The sequence below is a fragment of the Tetrao urogallus genome (genome assembly GCF_951394365.1).
Source record: "Tetrao urogallus genome assembly, chromosome: 1".
NCBI classification, from domain to species: domain Eukaryota; kingdom Metazoa; phylum Chordata; class Aves; order Galliformes; family Phasianidae; genus Tetrao; species Tetrao urogallus.
The window spans coordinates 143,823,528-143,844,185 of NC_136813.1; the positions used below are offsets into that span (position 1 = coordinate 143,823,528).

At 47.1% G+C, this 20,658-nt stretch overlaps 2 protein-coding genes across 2 annotated transcripts; both read left to right on the forward strand.

Annotated features, from left to right (window-relative positions):
• Window positions 1–2,145: 2,145 nt before the first annotated feature.
• MIURF (mitochondrial elongation factor 1 upstream open reading frame) lies at window positions 2,146–2,358 on the forward strand (the record flags this gene model as incomplete). Its single annotated transcript, XM_079546548.1, has 1 exon — window positions 2,146–2,358. One exon carries the CDS (start codon window positions 2,146–2,148, stop codon window positions 2,356–2,358), a length of 213 nt encoding a protein of 70 aa, XP_079402674.1.
• A 948-nt stretch (window positions 2,359–3,306) lies between these two features.
• Window positions 3,307–8,052, forward strand: MIEF1 (mitochondrial elongation factor 1; the record flags this gene model as incomplete). The annotated part of the gene is made up of 4 exons (XM_079546118.1): window positions 3,307–3,450; window positions 3,570–3,750; window positions 5,879–6,141; window positions 7,246–8,052. The coding sequence occupies 4 exons, from the start codon at window positions 3,307–3,309 to the stop codon at window positions 8,050–8,052; spliced, it is 1,395 nt and encodes a 464-aa protein (XP_079402244.1).
• Between the last annotated feature and the right edge of the window lie 12,606 nt (window positions 8,053–20,658).

The window sequence follows — 20,658 nt, forward strand, 5'->3', positions numbered from 1 at the left end:
CGCTAAGGATAGTGTGAAGTGATGTGGCTCTCCTCTGCCACACACAGCTTGTTCTCTTTCTCACCCTCTTACCCAGGGGAGGCACGGCATATGTAGATATATTTTATATTTTGGTAGGATTTGGGGAGAAGATGGAGAAGGAGAAACAATGTGTGCTCCCTATAATAGGTTTGTAGTAGAGCAGGCAAAGGTGAAAAAGGGATGGAGATGGGTTTTGTTGCTGGGAGGCTCCTTCCATTCCCTCAGGCAGAGCACAGCTCTGCCAGCTGCCTCCCAATGCCCTCAGTGGCCATAGGGATTTCCAGACACGGAAGTAAAGATTCAGAATTTGATGAATTATTCTGCAAAAAGTACCAGGGCAGCTGAAGGTACCCTCAGAGAAAAAGTATTTCCAAAAGCACAGTCAGCCCTTCGTCTTGTGCACACAGGTCAGGTAGACCACTGCAGTGAAACATTCCATCTGTACTCAGCTCTGGTGAGGCTGCACCTCAAGTTGCTGTGTTCAGTTCTGGGCCCCTCACTACCAGAAAGACATGGAGACCCTGGAGTGTGTCTAGAGAAGGGCAGCAGAGCTGTGAGGGGTCTGGAGCACGAGTCTGGTGGGGAGTGGCTGAGGGAACTGGGGTTGTTCAGTCTGGAGAAAAGGAGCTCAGGGGAGACCTCATTGCTCTCTATAATGGCCTGAAGGGAGGTTGTGGCATGGTGAGGATTTGCCTCTTCTCCCAGGTAACAGCCATAGGACAGCAGGGAATGGCCTCAAGTTGTATGAGGGGAGGTTCAGATTGGATATGAGGAAAATTTTCTTCTCCAAAAGTGTTGATGCACTGGAGCAGGCTGCCCAGGAAGGTGGTGTCCCTGGAGATGTCCAAGAAAACGGCAGATGTGGCACCAAGTGAATCACAGAATCACAGAATGGCCAGGGTTGGAAGGGACCTCAAGGATCATGAATCTCCAACCCCCTGCCACATGCAGGGCCACCAACCTCCCCATTTCATACTAAACCAGGCTGCCCAGGGCCCCATCCAACCTGGCCTTGAACACCTCCAGGGACGGGGCATCCACAGCCTCTCTGGGCAGCCTGTTCCAGCACCTCACCACTCTCTCTGTAAAGAACTTCACCCTGACATCCAACCTCAATCTTCCCTCCCTCTACTTATAACCATTTCCCCTTGTCCTGCTATTACCTACCCTTTCGAAGAGTTGATTCCCCTCCTGTCTGTAGGCTCCCTTTAGGTACTGAAAGGCTGCCATGAGGTCACCCCGCAGCCTTCTTTTCTCACTTCTTTGACAGCGACACAGTCTAAAGTGATTAAAGGCATGGGTTTATGGCTGGACTCCATGACTTTAGTGGTCTTTTCCAGCGTTAACAATTCGATGATTCTGTGATCTTTTTTCCCCACACTTGACGGCATTCAGGCACATTTGAGCCCACATGCCTGGGCAACACCTGTGCGTGCTGCAGCCACACTGGGCTGCTTTGTGACACGACCCCACGTGAGGAGCCAGCACGGTGGTCTGAGGACTTCTTTCCCCACCGTCCCCTCAGCCCCTTCCTGCGCGCCCTCTGCCCGCTGTGGCAGACGACTGAAGGACACAGCCCCTGCCAGCAGCCCGGCGGTGAGCCGTTCCCAGTCTCCACCGGGAGCAGAACTGGATTGGTGTGCTCCTCCCTGCCGGCAGGGGGAGCACTGGCGGCGCCGCGTGTCCCCTCTCGCTCGCCATACGGCGGAGCCCCGCCGCCAGGGGGAAGCAGCGCTTCGCCGCCATCGCCTCCCTCTCCGGCCGGAAGTCCTCCGTGGGTAGACCGTTAGGAGCCTCGGCTCGGATTGGCTGGCCCTGGGGTCACGACCCGGAGGCGGATCCGCCATGTTGCTGGGTGACCCCGCGAGCGGCGTCTGGAGGATGCGGCTGCCGTGAGGCTCCAGGGTGCCTCTCCCGGCCCGTGCGGGAGGTCGGGCCGGCAGCGGTATAGAGCGGTACCGGGGGGCTGCCCGGACCAGGCCTCGGAGCCCCGCCGATTCCGCTGCAGCCGGGCTCGGGGCCCTCATCTGACGGCCCCGGCAGCTCCGGAACATCCCTCCGGGAAGGGAGAAGTGGCCGCAGCCTCCTGCTCCTCCCCTCGCCTTCGGTCGGTCGGCGTTCCCCATGGCAGCGTGGTCCCGGCAGGCCGTCCTGACCCTTTACCGGGCTCTGCTGCGCGAGGGCCGCGGGCTGCGCTACACCGACCGGGATTTCTACCTGGCTTCCATCCGCCGTGAGTTTCGCAAGAACCGGGGGCTGCAGCGGCTGGAGGATAAGGAGAGGCAGCTGGAGAAGGGGCAGGCTTTCCTGCAGAGCAAGCTGGGGGGCCTGGTGTAGAGCTTTGCTGCCTCCCCCAGTGCCCTTTTTTTCTAAAATCCTCTCACCTACCGCGGGATGATGACTGCTTCCTGCCCACTGCTACATTGAAATTGGCCAGAAGGTGCCTCCACAGCCACACCAGGAGGGCTCTCCTGTTCTCTGAACAAATGCTTTAGGTCACAGGTACGTCCCTTATGCTGATATAGCCCTGTTCTTCATGGTTACATGGCAGTTAACTTTGTGCAAGCACATTATATTTTGCCTTGTGATGAAGATTGCCTGGTTTCCTGATCAGATGAGGTAGGCACGTTCATTTTTAAGCAGTAACTTCACTTTAGAAAATACATAAGTTCACTCAGTCTCTGATCCGTCAGGTGCCTTTACCTTAGAAATGTAATCTTAAATCAAACTTGGAGAGTTTTCTGGTGTTTTCTTTCAGTTTCAATCCACCCATGTGCAGAGCAGTGGCAAAATGCATTTTGCATGTGTGGTTGACCATGGAATCTCTCTGAGTTTAAACATAAAGGTCAGAGGTTAAATGGGATTTGGAAAAAAAACAAAAACAAAGTGCATACATAAGAGAACATTAACATTTGTGTTATACAGGGCTTGTATAAAAACCAAACCCAGCAGCCTTGAGGGCAGAAGTAAATATCAGGTGGAAGCGAGGAGTTGTTCCCTTTGTGGTGCACTGTGGTTTGCAGTGCCGACTCCTGGATGTCTTTGAAATACCTGGTACCAATTGTTGTCAGAAATAAGTCTGAGAGTGGATACTCTGAGGCTCTTGAGATTTCATCAATGACAAGAGGTTGGCAGTCTGTGTAGCCATATCTATGAGCAAAGTTGCAGGCCTTAGACGGAGGACGAGAAGATAAATTGGTGTAAAATGGCTGTGCTCCGGCTGAAAAGCACCAGCTAGAGTTACCTTGTTGTGACCCATTTGTTTGATGCTCCCTTCCAGGTGAGATGGCAGGCGCTGGGCCGCGCAAAGGCAAAAAGGACGACAATGGCATTGGCACAGCCATCGACTTTGTGCTGTCCAACGCCCGGCTGGTGCTGGGCGTGGGTGGAGCTGCGATGCTGGGCATTGCCACGCTGGCTGTCAAACGGGTGAGCTGGTGATGTGGGGAGAGAAGTGAAAGGACACGGGATGTTGGCATTAGATGGGGAAGAACGCAAAAACACTGGGCCCTTATCGACTGAAACTGTGCCTGGTGATGTTCCTTTAGATGTATGACCGTGCAATCAGTGCTCCCAGCAGCCCCACTCGCTTGAACCAGTCAGGAAAGAGAAGCTGGGAAGAGCCAAACTGGTTGGGATCCTCCTCACGTTTACTGAGCCAGGACATGAAGACTAATCTCAGCCGCTCCCTGCAGACCCTTCCCACTGACACTTCGGCCACGGCCACAGGTACAGAGCAGTGTGGCATTTCTGTGTTGCTGAATCATCTTGGCCTGTCTACCCTGTTAATCCTTTAAAGGAATATGGAAGAAGAGAATGCTCTCTCTATCCTAGTATTTGGATGCTTTTGTTTAAGTTGATCTATTGTTAGCTTCCAGGATTAGAAATCAGATTGGGAATTAGTGAGTAATAGTCATCTCTTATTGGCATTTCTTATTTCTTTCATTTCATGGACTTGAATTTATTCTCCTTCAGACTTTTCTTTGAAACTCTTTGTTGCTTTTCTTTGGTCCTTTCCAATTCATTTGCCTCTTCTTAAGAATACTTAGTGGCGAATCTTAGAATCACAGAATCCTTAGAGTTGGATGGGACTTCTGAACACCATCTAGTCCAACTCTCCTGCAATTAACAGGGGCATCCACAGCTAGTTCAGGTTGCCCAGGGACTGATCCAGCCTGGCCTTGAAAGCCTCCAGGGATGGGGCATCAACCGTGTCACTAGCTAACCTGTTCCAGTGCCTCACCAGACTTTTTCCTTATATCTAACCTAAATCTCCGCTCTTTGAGCTTGACTATGCTAGTCATTTATTTTCCATGTTATTTCTATGATCTTTCTAATAATTTCTGTAACACTTTTGGCCTTTTTAGTGCTGCTTATCACTAAGCTAGTCTTCATCGAGCTGTAAAAAGGCACTGGGCAGTTGTCTTTCCAAGTGCAGTGATAAGCAATTCAATCCTTAAGTGTTTATTAATGTGAATTTTTGTGTTAGTTTGTTGTTTCTCACTAGTTTAATTTTAGGAGATTTTGGGAGTTTTACACTTAGATTTGAGACAAAAAAAAAGTGGGGGATGTTATTAGGCTGACTTTGAAACAGCAAAATAACAATCAAGCTTTAACTTCCCAGGTTCTACAAGAAATTCAGCTATGGGATGGCAATAGATTTTCTGCTGAGGAAGTATTAAACAACTAGACAGCTTTGTTAAAGGGGAATAAAGACCATTTGATTGGACCCACCAAAGATGAAGATTGGGGCCCAAAATACTTATTAAGACTATCTCACGTATTTGGCTTAAAAATAAATTAAAACGCAAGGTGAAAAAAATAAGTTGTTTCATGAATAGTCAATAAAATGACTTTGTGGTTTTGTGGGTTACTTCCTGGTCACACAGATTTTGAGATCTGTCCAAAAGACTCCAGTGAGACAAAAGACAGCAGCAGCTGAGGCTGAGCAAGCTGGATCTGTGTGTTGTTTGGTCAGCCATTCTGTATGGGATGTGAGGTGGCCACGTGCCTGTTTCCGAACAAGTGTGTGACAGCTGCTTGCCTTAACAGTGCCACTGATTTGGGAGATTCTCCTGCACTCTTAAGTTCCACAGCCCTTCCAAAGGCTTAGGATCCCCCAGATCTGTAATTCTTCCTTAATTCTTATTAATGACTTCTGAAAGTCCAGGTCTGTGCTAAGAGTACTCTGAGAGAGATAGAGGGATGCCCAGCTCATTCCTTAAGGAAACCAGCCTGAAAAAGAGGGCATTAGAGAAAAAGTGTAGATTAGACGTTGCGTTATAATTTAAGCAGCAATGTAAAGTGTTATGATGCTGTTACACACATAAGAGCATGCTCTGAGCTCTTCATTCAGTTAAAATTTGAGGAGGTTTCCAATTAAGGCCATGATTGCCTGAGCTCTACTGGCTCCAAAATCCATCATTTTACCGTTTACCTTACAATTCTCACATATGATGATCAGAAACCTGATGACTGCTTTTTTCCTAATGGTGTGATCTCAGATCTCTTACCCCGGTTACAAATGGCTTTAGCAAATGTGTTGTAAAAATCCATTATAATGTTAAAAATGTAGTGATGGTTGTTCAGGGTGTTTGGTGATCTATTGGTCTGGCATCATGTTCAAAGCAGCTGAACAGCTAACAGTGCTGAATTTTTGATGAAACGTAGCTAAGAAACTGTCCACATAGCCATTAACGTTCTTGAAGATTCTCAGTACTCTTCTTTTGACTGATACCTGTGTAAAGCTTGCAAAATGTCTGCTGTAAGCTTTTTTGAGATCTAGGTGAGGTGCTTCTGCAGATCGCTACACAGTGAAACGCTACAGACAATCAACAGTTTTCCTTCTGTCTCGCAGACTTCTTCCGACCCACAAAACCCAAGCAATCTGCCAAGAGGAGCCAAGTGGAGCTGAAAAAATCCCGCCTTCGTCTGTCTCTGCAAGAAAAGCTGTTTGCTTATTACAGGAGGAAGGTAGCTATCCCCAAAGAGGAGCAGGCCCTGGCCAAGCAAGCAGCCGTGGACATCTGTGCTGAGCTGCGCAGCTTCCTCCGTGCCAAGCTGCCGGACATGCCCCTGCGTGACATGTATCTCAGTGGCAGCCTGTATGATGATCTGCAGGTAATTCCTGGGGCCACGTGATGGGTCATTATTCAGCAGGCTGACGAGACAGGAGCGTTTCAGGCGTCCCCCTTGGCAGTGCTGTCTCAGCACAACATTCTTCTGTAATAAGGCTCTTGGTGTCACGTTTCCCACCGTGAAGCCAGGCATTGATTACTGCAGTACTGTTTGGACAAGCTTGAGCAAGCTGCTCTGAATTTGTCTGCAAAGCATTTGATTTTTGCTCTTTCATTTCTCTGGACTGTCCTGGCTGTTCTTTCCTTTTCCTTTAAGCTGTGTTTTTCTTTTTGCTTTTTCAGTACAGCTCTGTTTTCTCTCCATTCCTTCTGTCTTCTTTCAGATAGAAAATAGTTATCTTAGAACTGCTTTGCATTCATGTAGGTCTTCCTTACTCTTTTTTTTTTTTTTCCTTTCTTTTCTTTCTTTTTCTTTATTAAATGCATGACAGACCTTGACTGAACAGCAGTTCCTGCTGCATATCTGCCCAGTGGAAAAATGCCCATGGCTAAAGTGAGTGATTCAGAGGCACGCTTTTTTTTGTTTGAGTCAGAGCTCTGAAATGAAGTGCTGAGTGTCAAGTGAAACTTAGATCTGGGCTCTTAATCGCACTGGTGAAAAGAGATCTTTAGTGACCTTTTTCTCATCAATGTGGCAGACAAGGTGAGGGTAGCACCTAGCTCTTGCTTGGAATAATTAAAACATGGCAACTTAAACTTGTCTAGAAATGTCTCCAGTTTCAAATTACTGTGTGGCATTGCTGTGCCTTGCGCCAGCTGCATCTCACACCTTAGAGCAATAGAAGATAAAATGATTCTTTTTCTGTATGTAATCCACATCAGGTCCTGAAGTATTTGAAGATATCTAAATAGTGAGTACCACATAAGTTTTATCTTGTATTATACCTTGGAGTTGCTTATTGATGGTAGAAAATAGCTATCAAAGTGTCTTTTGACAACAAGAGGCTGTGAATCCCACACAGAGAGGAAACTGAGACAGCTGAACCGTTATTCCAAGTTTCTTTGAACAGGGGGCATTCCAAAAGGCGGTGAATAAAATGGTGTGGAGAGAAAGCTTGTTCTTACTGACTTTTCTCTCTTGTGAAAGGTAGTGACAGCTGACCATATCCAGCTTATTGTGCCTCTGATGCTGGAGCAGAACTTGTGGTCGTGCATCCCTGGAGAGGAAACTATCATGAACATTCCTGGCTTCTACTTGGTGCGTCGAGAAAACCCAGAGTACTTTCCCCGTGGGAGCAGCTACTGGGACCGCTGTGTCGTAGGAGGTTACCTTTCCCCCAGAGCTGTAGCAGAGACCTTTGAGAAAGTTGTAGCTGGATCCATCAACTGGCCAGCAATTGGGTCTCTCTTGGATTACGTGATCCGTCCAGCAGCTCCCCCAGCAGATTTGACACTGGAAGTCCAGTATGATCCAGAACGGCGTCTTTTTATTGACTTCCTACCATCCCTCACTCTGGGTGACATCGTCCTTGTGGCCAAACCCCATCGACTGGCCCGGAATGACAACCTATGGCGACTGAGTCTGCGGCCAGCAGAAACAGCTCGCCTCAGGGCCCTGGACCAGTGCGATTCTGGCTGCCGTTGCTTGTGCCTGAAGATCTTCAAAGCGGTATGCAAGTTGAACCCAGCCCTGGGTCACCTCACTGCCAGCCAGCTCACCAATGTCATCCTACACCTGTCCCAAGAGGAGTCCAACTGGTCCCAGGACATGCTGGCTGATCGCTTCTTGCAAGCGCTGAAGGGCTTGATCCGCTACTTGGAGGCAGGTGTCCTCCCGAGTGCTCTGAACCCCAAGGTGAACTTGTTTTCAGAGCTTACCCCAGAAGAAGTGGATGAATTGGGCTATACCCTCTACAGCTCTCTGTCGGAGCCGGAGGTTTTACTCCAGACGTAATGGGGCCTTAACTGGGGAAACATTGATAGGATTTAGCCAAGGTGGACTTTGAAATGTGTCTCTTCCTGCACCATCCCCCCCCTCTCTCACACTATCTACTTTTGGTTCATTTGGTTCATTTTTATTTCCTGCTGTGGAGTTGTTGCTCCCGCTGGATTTCTTGGTGCTACTGGTCCATTTCCACCATCTGTACCCCAGCAGGTACCCATTGGCTGTGGAAAAGAGGCTTAAATTGCAGCTGTAAGATCACTGCATAAGTCTTGCTGATGCTTAAGTGTCTACAAAAACAAAACAACAACAAACCCAACCAACAACATAACTATGCACTTCTTTCCCCTGTAGTGAGTCTTTCTTGCTGCAGTGAATCCATTTTGTTCTGAAGAAGGTGGAAGTGGGCTGGTGAATCCAGTGACAAATTCAGCAGACTTGCACTGAAGTCCTTTCTTTTCCTTGGGTCAGATTTTGTCCTTGTATTTCTTTTTCTCTGCTGTACCACACTCTCACTTTCCCCTTTTTTTTTTTTTTTTTTTTTTAACCAAGTCATGCAGAGCAGGCTGAATGAGATGTTCTTGTTAAGGCTGTATGTTGTACGTCTGAGTACATCATGATTAACAGTATTTACTGCAATAGTTCTTTAAAGAGGAAAATGCATATTTGGTTCTGGCTCCTACAGAGACTTCTTATCCTTTGTCATCTGGATTCAGGAGTATGGCTTGTCCAGTCTGTTGTAACAGCTTCCAGTATAGGCACTTCTCACAGGTGTTACTGCAGGGAGGAAGAAGCCTTTTGTGGTGTCTGTGTGATGAGGCCAAAGGAGTAGGGCTTGCTGTTCCGGCCTAGCCAGATCTGCTGCGTGTTGCTGGTGGGAATGGCCATGGGAATTGGGAGGTAGGCAGCTCCTCAGATGTCTCTCTGGCCTAGAGGAGGAGAGGCTGGTTATGGAAGATGGGTGGGAGGTGCACATGGGAACAGAGATTATTTTTTCATCTTTTCTGGATTTTTTGCTGTTCTGGTTTATAGAAGGTGGAAGCAGGACTTTATGCCTCAGACGGTTTTGTAGTAAGCACATGTAAGCCAGATTCTCACCAGCTGTAAGTTGGCGAGGGTGGACAGGGCTAAACTGATGTCATCAGAGAGGGTCTGTTCCATATGCTGATGTTATTATTCATACGCAGAGTTGGCATTTAGAAAGGAACTGTCATTGCCATTTGCTCTCACTGTGTGCTTTAGTTCTCTCCCCTGGCACCTCAGAGGTGAGGCAGTTTCCCCTTCCTCATTGCCATGTGTTGACTTTCCAGTGTTCGCAGTTTACAGTTACCATTAGAAAGCTGGTGAGGGCACACCTTCCCACTCTGTGTGGTTGGACCTATTGATCATGCGCTTCTGCCCACTCCTGTTCACCTCTGCTATCAGGCCATTCTCCCTTGGCTGTCCTCTCATCCACTGCTGGACTGTGGTGTGGCTTTCAGGGGCAGCTGATGCACTGTGGGTATCTCTTACACTAGCTGCATGTACTCTGTGCTGCTGTCCGTCTTTTGGCCTCCTATCTTTAAAGAGTGGAAGCCCTCCTGAGTCTGGGGTTATGCATATCAAATGATAAGCACAGCCAGTGTTATAGAAACATAACCCATCTTTAGTACCTTTTTTTCCTGTTGCTGTCCAGCCTCCCTAGCCAAGGAGGCAGAGTTCAGAGGGAGCAGGTATCCTTTTCTCCTCCCTTCCTCACAGGACTTCCCTTTGACAGGGAAGTTTCAAGGTGAGTTTCAGGAGTGGAACCGGGGAGGAGAGTCTTTACCCCTTGTTTTCTTTTTAGAGGCAGTGCTGGTGAGATGAGGGTAGGAGCATCTTTCACGGACGATCCGTCCATTTTAGACAGTGTGTCAGATAGTATTCTGTATACAGTGATAACATGACGATGCATTTTAAATTATTTAATCCTTAGGTTACAGGTATTTTCTAGACTGCCAGATGCATACTTTTTAAAGTGTGTGTGTGTGTATATATATATAAAGTCTGTAGTCTCTAAAAGGTAAACAAATTCCGTTTGTATGATTTTGTGTTTCGTATGTTGTGCAGCAGTCACTGTTGCTCAGGTGTTGATTGCTCTTCACTCTGGTTCCCAGATTACACCCACTTTTCCCTGCCCTCCACTGCTTTTCTGTCAGCCTTCCTTCCCTAAAAGCAGATGGATAAGACTTGGAGCCCACAGGCTGTCTGGGGAAATTCCCCTTTCTTCTCATTACTTGAAGGTCAGGAAAAATATTAACGTATCGGGGTTGTCAGGCGTTCCCCTTCTGTTCATTTATTCAGTGTGATCTCACCATCACTCGGTGCTGAATCCAATGCCATGGTCTTCATGTGGAACTGAGCAGCAGCATGGTTTGGAATGATAGAGACTATAATTGCAAAGGTGAGACGTAAGCAGGAGGAAGCCACTGTCTGAGCTGCTTAAGAACAGTTGCCACTTACATATCTGTATATGGAATTTTTCACATGAATGCTTTTACTTCTTCCTGGCAACCTAATGAATTAATATTTTATGGCCATTTCTTGCTGCTATTGAGCTCAATTTGTGTATCAAATGGAGACTGAAGCTGCCTTTTTGCTTTTTCTGTAGACTTTTCTCCACTTCACTTGAATCACGTCTGTCGTTTCTTCCCTTCAGTTTTACCCTGTTCTGAGCTAGCCACAAGCCTGTTCCTGGGAGGCAGAAGCTCCCCTCCTACGGACAACCACCACCATGGGCAGCAGCTGCCCTGGCAGTGGCAGTCTCAGCAAAGGCCAAAGATGTAATGGGTCACAGGGACACTTGCAATGAGGAGTGTTTCAGGAGCAGGGTCGAGTGGAAGGGGTGATAAAGACAGGGAAGAAGGAGCAGAGCAACTATGCAGGAAATTTACAGTAAAGTTGTATGAAGCTTGCGGACAAATGGGTTGTTGCAAAGTCTTTTGAATCAGCACCTTTCAGTGTTACATTGGGTGCATATGTTTATATACAGCCAGGAGGGCTGAATCACAGGTTGGCTCCTTTCTCATCGGAGCTGTAGCACAGAGCAGGAAAGACGAATGTGAAAAGGGCAGCTCTTGGCCACCTTCCTGGCAGAGCAGCTCAGAGACAAATTGATTGTAAGGGGCTCAGAGCGTGCATTGCCTGCTTGCTGTCTGGGCTCCTGGAATGCCTTGGTGTGTTCAGCTGTAGCTTAGCTTCCACAAGCTTCTCACGAGATTGTCATCTGGTTCCCTGTACGTGCGGGGCAAGGACCAACTCGCTCAGCAGTGGCTTTTCACTGCTGCTGAGCTTCACCACTAATCTTTCGGCTTGGATGAATTTATTTTAAAGTGTTCAGAAGCAATTACTGAACCAAGAGGCTGCTTGCTGCCTCTCGACCCGCACTCTGTGTGTGGGTACTTGCAGTGTGCAGTAAAGAGATGATGCCCCGTTGCTCCTAGGTCTGGAGGCTGTGGACTTGTAAGGGAGAAAGTCTCAAGTGCATGTGACAGAGTGTGTGAAATTCTGAAATAAAATGACTTTCCACAGTAACCTGATTGTCTCCGATGTGTTTATAAACAAAGGAGTGGAGGGGCGTCACCTTTCTGCTGTCAGCTTTCTGCACCACGCCGTTCAGTGGACTGTCGTGCCCCTTGCTGATTCACTGCTTTCCCTTTACAGCTTGGGGCGCTCTGTGGCTGCCTTCAAAACAAGTGGGTTGGCGCTGCAGCGCGTTCGCTCCTGTCAGTGCTTGCACCAGTCACAAGATAATGATGGCTCTCTGCCTTTCCTCCTTTCTCTGACAGCTCACACGCCTGGGCAGGCACCCACGCTTCATGTGATTCTCCAGACTTCACAGGCTTCTGTGCATCTTTTAATATTGCCTTTCCTGCACAGCCTTTCCCTGCCCTTGGCTCAGTGACACCTTTGTTTCTACATGCCCAAGTGTGCTCCTCTCTTATCCAAGCATCAGCCTTGGGGCAGTGAGGAATCTGCTATAGCTCTGGTACGCAGCGAGCCCCAGTTTTATGTGTCTGCTTTGGGAGGTGGGGGAAGTGTTTGACATAAAGAGAAACATGAAGTGATGCCACTTCTGATGAATCCCTGCTCCTTAATTCTCAAAAGACATGCTAGGGTAAAGACATCCTGTGAGAATTGTTTTAATGAGGGCTAAGCAATTACCATTTAACTAGCATGGAGGATATGTTGTATTAGAAAGGGAGTCTCCATCTCTAGCATTATTCTTCCTGATACCCCTTGTCTTTTTTTTTTTTTTTTTCTCCTTTAATCTGTTCCATGATAGAAACAGATCAGGTGAGATCAAGCATATTTCACATCATATGGTCTCTTATGGGAACAGCTAATAGAAGCTGCTCTTTGGAAGCTGTGCCAGCTATGACACCCCTCACATTAATGCCCTTGGAAAGCTTAGGGCTTGCAATCCATATTTAATGTATGTAGTAGTTTGCACTTTTGCATAAAAGTTGTCCCAGCATGCACAGTGAGATCAAAAGATAGGGTTTGTTTAATGGAGAGCAGAAATAATTGAGTGGAGTCATGGTAATTATTTCATGTATGCAAAAGGTTGCTGCAAAGAACAGCACAAATGGCTTTCTGCAAATGCTCTGGTTCTCTTTTGTTCTTAGCCTAATGAACAAGCAGCTTATGAGAGCATACCTTGTTAAATAAGCACAGTCCTGGCCTGGAAATGAATGTAGCCAAGCTTACATTTAAAAATTCAAAAGATACAAAACCTTAAAATAGTTGTTGTGCAACAAATATGTTCTCTACACAATTGATAGCATGGTGTAGCAGTTTTATTAGCATACTCTGAGAAGGACAGCGTTAGTCACAAGTCACTGATCCAGAAATGGGGTGGTGAGCAGGCTAATAATATCTTTATAGTATATGATCCTGTGCAATAACCTTGCAAATGGTGAGACTGAAGAGACTGGTCAGACCAAAGGGTAAAGCAGAGATCTTGAAGTCATGCCATTTATAGAAAGTATTCTTGTCATTTTATGGATAGCAGGAGAGAGGAGTCTGGCATATGGAACTCAAACTTTTCTCCATCTTAAGCTTTCCAATGTACTCATTCAGTAATGAGTTGTGAACACAATCACTTTAAGCACACTAAAAGGCAAATGACTTTTTATTTTGCTGGTTCAGTTTCCCTGGCTCCAGTAGCTAAGTAGAAATTTGATCTGTCTTTTCAAACTCAGGGCTAAACTTCTCAGGGGAAATTACATAAATATATATATGTATGTATATAAATTCTATCCACATTCCTCATGAAAAGGCTTCTTCATCTAAATAACGAGCAGAAGTTGCTTCCATGAGTTTTCTGTTTTGTTTTTTTTTTTTAAAGATTTTAAGCCCACCCCTACCCGTGTCTCTCATGGTAGAATCATTGCCATTCCACAGAGGCAAAGGCAGCAGTGACATACTATCCTGTTAGACATCCCACTGCAATGATCCCAGTCCTCTAAGGCTTTCTTGTCTCATTCTGCTCAGCAGTGCGAAGGACATGAGTGTTGTAGGCAACAGACACAAGGGCACAGATGGCAAATGATGGAGTTCTGAGTAAAAGAGCAAATTGTCTCTTTACCTGGTCCCGTGCCAGACATTTTGTCAAAATTCACAATGCACTGTAGGCAGGCTCCTCACCACCTTTGAAAGGCAAGAAGCAATCATTCCTGGAAGGAATATGGCAAAGAGACATTTTTGTCTTCTAATTCTTGAATTTATTTAGCGTGGTGGTTAGTTATGGCCTCGGACATAACTACCAGCAGCTACCTAGATAATATCAGCTGAATTATGTTCAGGCTCCTGGTTGTTTATAGCAGTGGTGATATGCTGTCAGAAGGCCTGAGATATGCAGAAGCAAAGATAAGAGAAGATGCAGTAATCTCACAGAACTGGACTCCCACGTTGCTTGTCAGAGAGTGTTGGCTGGGCTCCCAGCTTCCTGACATTCAAGTGGAGGTTGGGTTTTGCTGAGGCAAGCGCGTGACCAAGGCACAAATCTTCCCTTAATTCCCAAATCACCACAAAGGGACAGCAGGAAGCACCTAGGACAGTGCCTTTTATTGAACGACGAACTAGTGATGTGTACTAAGAACCCTCTTAAAAAAAGAAAAAAGAAAAACAAAAAACTAATTGCTTTCTTGCATAAAAGAGAAAGTAGGAAGAATGATCCATCTTCATCACTATGCACTGCAAAGGAAGATGTATGGTGTTGTGGGCACGATGTCCTCCCAAACCCATGTGGCTTCAGACAAACTCAGCCCTTTTATGGTCAGATGGAGTCTGCACTGCCTCAGGGAGACTCACTTTTCTGGTAAGTATTGAGTTTGCAGATCAGTGTCACTGAGAATTCCCGACCAAGACATTCAGATGTTACTTTCCTGAACAGTGCCTACATTGCCTCAGACCCAGAGGAGACGTCCACCTTTGTCACAATCCCAGGAAAGTTCTCACCCTCTGAATGCTGAAAGAGCAGAGGTGGGTTGCCGCTGCTGATTCCTCAGACAGAACTCTCACAAAAGTCAAGCTCAGAAACATTTTCCTGCTGGCAGCATTACAAAGCTCTCTCACCAAGCACCACAGTGGCATGAGTAAGAGGGGCAGTAGGCTGAGGAACCACACCTACTCAAGACAATGCTTTGGCCACAAAGTATTTAGGGGGACTATTCTCCAGCTTGTCCATAGTCAGTTGCCCCTTAACACACCTGAGGAATCTGTGCCAAGGAAGGCTGCCCATGCCAGCCACCAGCTCAGGTGGAAGTGGAGGGAGCAGGGCAGACTTCTGGAAGAATCTTTTCTTTGCCAAATATCCCAGCGCAGAGACCTTAGGAAGGAAAATGAGTCACAAAGGCAAAGGTTATCAACTTGGTATTCTGAACACATCAACATTTGCCAAGAATTTCCCCTTCCTCCCCCATAAACAAACACATATATTGAAACAGATTAAAGTCTGCTGGTAAATTCCAGCTGCCAACAGCTTTTGCTTACAGAGCAGAGAAGGGTTACAAAATAATGGCTGCAGTGTTCCCTCTGAATCCAGGGAGCTACAGCCTCAACTCTGATTTATCCCCAGGTGAGTTGAAGAGCTCCACCTGAGCTGCCTGGTATGCCTGTGTTCCTGCTGAATCTGCCTGCCAGCAGCAGAGACCAAGTGATCTCAATGCATACAAGATATCCTCAGGATCCTGCTTGATTTCATTAACAGAGTACACATGTTTGCAGTTCTTCTTCTTTGCTTTTCAGTACGCTCTGAAGTGACAAGAAGAATCGTAGAATCACAGAACATCCCAAGTTGGAAGAGACTCACAAGGATCAGTGAGCTCAACTCCTGGAAAGTTAAAAAAACAGAAAAAGGAATTTGCATTGCCACTCTCCTTCTCATCCTGTTTCACAGGAAGGCACAAGGCACCTGGCACATGTGTGTCTCCAGCTGATGTTGCTACTGATGCACCTTCACTTCGGTGGGCATTGAGTGCACACACATCTGCACTGCGTCTGCATAATTGAGTCCTGGTGAATAACAGCAGTTTCCGATGAGATACAGTTCTGTTCTTTTATTGTTTGTATAACTGGAAGGCTTTCGTTTGTGTGCTAAACTGTTCCCATGTGTGTTAATACACACAAGGGATTATACTCGACCCTCAAGTCCTTTCATCATAATAAAATACGGCTGGAAGATGAGAAAACCCCCAAATCCCCGGATGCTCCAAACAAAAGTCAGCTCCCTCCCCCTTCACACATATTTTTTGCTAAACATCATTTTCAACCCGTTGTAGCTTTGCTCAGGAAATTCATGCTTGGGCAAGTTACAAGTTAAATCTCACCTCCCTCTGACTGGATTTGCACAATGTTTTTCCTCATGGCAGCTGGCCACAGCCTGTCCAGCTCTGAGTAACTGAGCCTCTGGAGAGATGTATTTTGTGAGCTATCAGCATGTGCTTGGCATGCCTGCTTTTGCTCAGCAAGAAAAATGTAGGTGGACAACCAGGAGTGTTTCCATATCTGTCTGAAATTATTGAACTGCAAGTTGCAAATGTAAATTGCAGATTTAATCCTTTTTTTTTTTATTAGTCTCCTTTCAAATGTCAGTGATATTTACATATCAGGATGGAAACATAAGAAACTGAGGGGGTGGGTAAGCAATGAATGATTTATTAGAGATTCTATTTGGTGCACCAGTCCAAAACAAATGAGGCACAGCATATGGCTAACTTATTTCTTGTTTGTACATAATAAAAAATGGACACTAATACCTCCCAGCTCGATCTTTAATCACACATATTCATCTCTCCACCCGGTTTTAAAATGGAAGGTCTATAAAGCAATCCTTAAAGAGCTTACAACAGGGATCTGGCAGAACCAATTCTCCGGTTATCCGTTTGTGCCGCATGAGGGGAGAAGCAACCAAGCACTGCAAATTACCCTGAGCTGCAGAGACTGTAGGTAATTCTCCCTCAAAATTGCTCAGACTTTATAAGCACTTTGCCTCAATCCATCTTCATGTTTCCCTCAACAATCTCTGCAGGAAAATTTCCTCCTGGTGTCTGGAAATTCTTTGCTCACTGAAGTGCAGAGTTAGGCTGAATGCCTGGGGTTTGTTTCCTGTTGTCCCGCCTATGAATGGCAGCTTCAAAGGACAGAAATTATCACAAGGACCCCCCCTGGGGTGTGAGACCCTGCAGGAGCCCAAAGCACTCTGACAGAGCCACCATGGGGCCTGCAAACCCTCCTGGCTGCCCCAGCATTCCAGGAAGGGGCCAGCATCTCAATCTGCATTACTGTTGGTGGTTATTTTCCTGGCCCTGGTAATGCATATCCCTCACAGCCCCCTCCTCACTCCCCGCTATGCAACACCACAAGTGCCTCCCCCCCTTGACAGTCCCTGAGCGTCATATACAGGCCAGCCAGACTGTGCAAAGAGATGTTACTATGGAAACATTTACGTCTTCCCTTTGTGTATTTAATAACACAGCATACAGCATGTTTATCTCCCGTATATTTATTGATAAAAGAAAAACTCTTTTCCTTCGCAACGTTAAGATGAAAGATAGACAGACAGAAAGAAGGACAGACAGAAAAAAAAAAGCAAGTTCATATATTGACTTTCCATCTTAATGAAAAAGAAGGGTGAATGGAGGAGAATCAGTTTACCTCCTGGTGCTTTCTGCAGTGCTGTATACATCCGAGAATTTCGTCACTCCCCAGCAAGGTCATTTTGGCCTCTATCCTGCTGTGAGCTCTGCATGAGCATCTCCTCTTGCCTGCAGCTGGCCCCCAGCTTCTGGATAGGAATGGATCCGACTTATCGCAGGAGCTCTCTGCTGAGATACCATGCCTAAGGCAGAAAAATAACATCAGCAGAGCTAAAGCTGTTAACGTGTCATCAGGAGTTTATTGACCGTGCACACACACTAATCTTCACTCAGAAGCCATCTTTTTGTGCTGCAAATTCAATTTTCTTCAGAGCTATCAGGCTTCTCTCCACACATCTAAGCCACAAATATATTCTGTGGTATTGAAAAAGGAACGTTTGAGTTAGTGGCTAGCTAGTAGTTCTCTGCTGAGAAAATATTTGCTGTTTTATTTGCACAAAAAATCCTAAGGAATTGTTATTTAGGCTTGAAGAATTATCTTCTAGCTCAGTCACAAAACTCAAACCTCAAAGGAGAAACCTCTGATGTAATATCTGCAAAAGCAGAGACGTGTTTCGTAATGGAATTAGAGATGTGTCTCATTAAATTATGTAACAACGATAATTCTGCAGTCTCTTTCAGGAAAAGGGGAGAAATAACACTAATTATTACTAAATGGCTGGCTTTTTGTTACCTGATTTCACTTCCTGAATTGAGGATGATGAAAAAAAAAAAAACCACAACAAAACCTGTCTGGTGCTCAAATCGCAGACAAATTTCCACATTTGCAAAATAAAAAGGGAAGCAGGCAGCTAGAAAACAGGCAGATCTGGGTTAAGTTCCTTATTACATACATCATTTTTGCTTGCACGATTCTTGCTCACACATACCCAGAGTCCTTTCTGCAGAAATCTATAATTACCATTTCAAGAGGAAAGATTGGGTGGGTACAGCATTTCTGTTTATTTTACAACAATTACAGTGGTACAATCACCTTTTTCTTTGCACTTGGGTGTCAGGGATGTGAGAGCCCTCCTTCAGCCAGCCAAACACAGAGATGCTGCCTTTCATCCACCCAAGCCAATCACCCACCGAGCTTCTTTGTAAGCTGCTGCATCCATCCTCTGAATTTTGCTTTGTAGCAAGATCTGCCTGCTCATTGGTGCATGTATCAGAGCAGTCATCTGAGATCACTCAGTTGCTAGCGTGCTTTCTGGCACTGGAGGACATTTTTTTCTGCTGCCTCTTCCATCTTAGTGAGCCATTCAAAATCGATGCTTTATTCAAGGAAAGCAAAAACAAAATAAACACACACACAAACACCACAGTGAGGAGGAAAAATTGCATTTTTTCTCTCAGCAGCCAGTGTTCAGTTTACAGAGCTGGACTGACATACCCTGATTTGTATCGGTGATGGTGACATCCTGCTGCTAAAAGTAGAAACCTGGCCATGACTGCCCTCCCTGGCCATGGCCGTCCTCCAGAATTATCAGTCGAGTTGTTTAATGAATTCCAGGCAGTTATACCTGTGTAAACTAAGCCAAGGCCATGGCTGTACACAAATACTACCAAACCCTAACTGGAAAACAAAGGAGTCTTTTGCAGTGGAGCCAAGAGGAGTTTGCCCGACAGGGTGATAATGTTTTGAGCAAGCAAGGATCCATGGAGGGGGGTTGGAGCTTGATGATTTTTAAGGTCCCTTCCAACCTAAGCCATTCTATGATTAACCTTCAGAGCTGATGGTGTGCTGTAGGGCTGGCAATGTGAGAAAGCAACCAAAGGCTGGGTAGTGAGAAAGTACATGGGTAGCAACCTTTCTAGCTCACTCTGAGCTGTATATGGTGCTTTAGTGTCCTCAGAGAATCATGAGGGGACTGAAACCATCTGTTCCCCATGGGTTTCATACAGGGCTAGCAAAACCAGCTGAGGGCCCGAGGGGCTTCTAGAAACGTACAGGCTGGGCTAGAGGTGAGGTTGCAGGGCTGCCTTTTCACTTGTTTGATTTAGCTCAGATAAAACATAATGCAAACTGCTTGAAAATCTTCCCAAGGTGAGGCTGCTTGCTAAGGCTGTGAGACTGTGTAGATGACCCACTAATGCTCTGCTCCATCTGAGTAATGGCTGCCCTTGGGTCTCCTCACAAACCACCACAGGCCAATGTTATGCCATAGTTACAAGGCTGGCAGAGTGTCAGGGACACAAAAACTCAGCCAATGCCCCACACAGTCCTATCTCTGAGGAGCAGGTAGCAGGCAGGGAGGCACCCACTTATCTGAGGGAGCAGTGACTCTCCTCAGCAAACTTCTGCCCTCAATTCTGCTGGGCTTTGTCCAGCGGGGCTGTTAAGAGTGCAGAAAGAACAGTGCTTGGAGGGAGGACAGGACTTCGTGTGGAGGACGTAAGAAGCTGCTAGGAACAAAGCAGACGCGGTGCTTGAGGGAGGTCAGGCCACAGAAACACGAGGCACCAAACCCTTCCGCTCCAGCCGCCATTTTACCTCTCCTTGTCCTCCGTGCATCTCGCCTCACCATCTGGCCTCTTTCGGGCCTCAGCCAATGGCGGCTCAGAGTGCACATGAATACCACGCCGCCAGCCAATCAGCGCCGGAGCGCCCTGGCTTTGTTGGCGGGCAGGAGCAGGAGCCCCCCCCCAAATCCCCCAGCGCTCGCCGGCGGGCGGGAGGAACGTCCTCAGCTGCTTCATCACGTGACCGCGCTTCTCGGCTGGGAGGTGTCCGCGCGGAGGAACACTATATAGTCCCTCTGTCTATCAGCTCACGACGGGGGGAAAGTTATTGTTGTCAGCTTTTATGGTTAATCCGAAACAGGTTGGAACGAGAGAAACCCAGGCCAGAAGTTACAGACCGAAGGGCGCTGACGAGAGGCAGGTGACGAAGAGCGGAAGGACACATCAGGCCGGATCTCGTTCTGCTTAGCGCGGTCGGATATAAGGGCGGAGCGCGCGCTGTGCCACCTCATTGTGTGCCCTTAGCTGAGCTGACAGGTTGTGGTAGTGGCCGTGCGCAGCACGTCTTCGCGCGGCGCTGACCGGAACACTTCCTCCACCCCAGCCGCCATGGCTCTCTAAGGGCGGCAGGGCCAGCGGCGGCATCGGCCAGTGCAGCGGGCGCAGCAGCAGCGGCGGCGGCCTCGGCACATCCCCGGCATCTGCAACCATGGCGTGAGTAGCGCGTGTGGGGAGCGCACGCTGTGTGGCACCTTTCCCTTCCCCCGGTTCCTAAAGCGGGGTTCTGCGGTGCGAAACGAACCCCCAGAGGAGAAGCTGTCTGGGCAATAGGTTGGGGGTGGGGGCTAAAAGCCTTCTTGGGGGTGACAGAAACGGCAGGAAGTGACACTTTAAGAGGAAAAGCGAGCCGTAATACCCTATATTTTAGAAAAACCCACATCCTGAAAGCTTGGAGCTTTTCCAGTTTGTAAGGTTTTTGTGAATATTAGCTCCC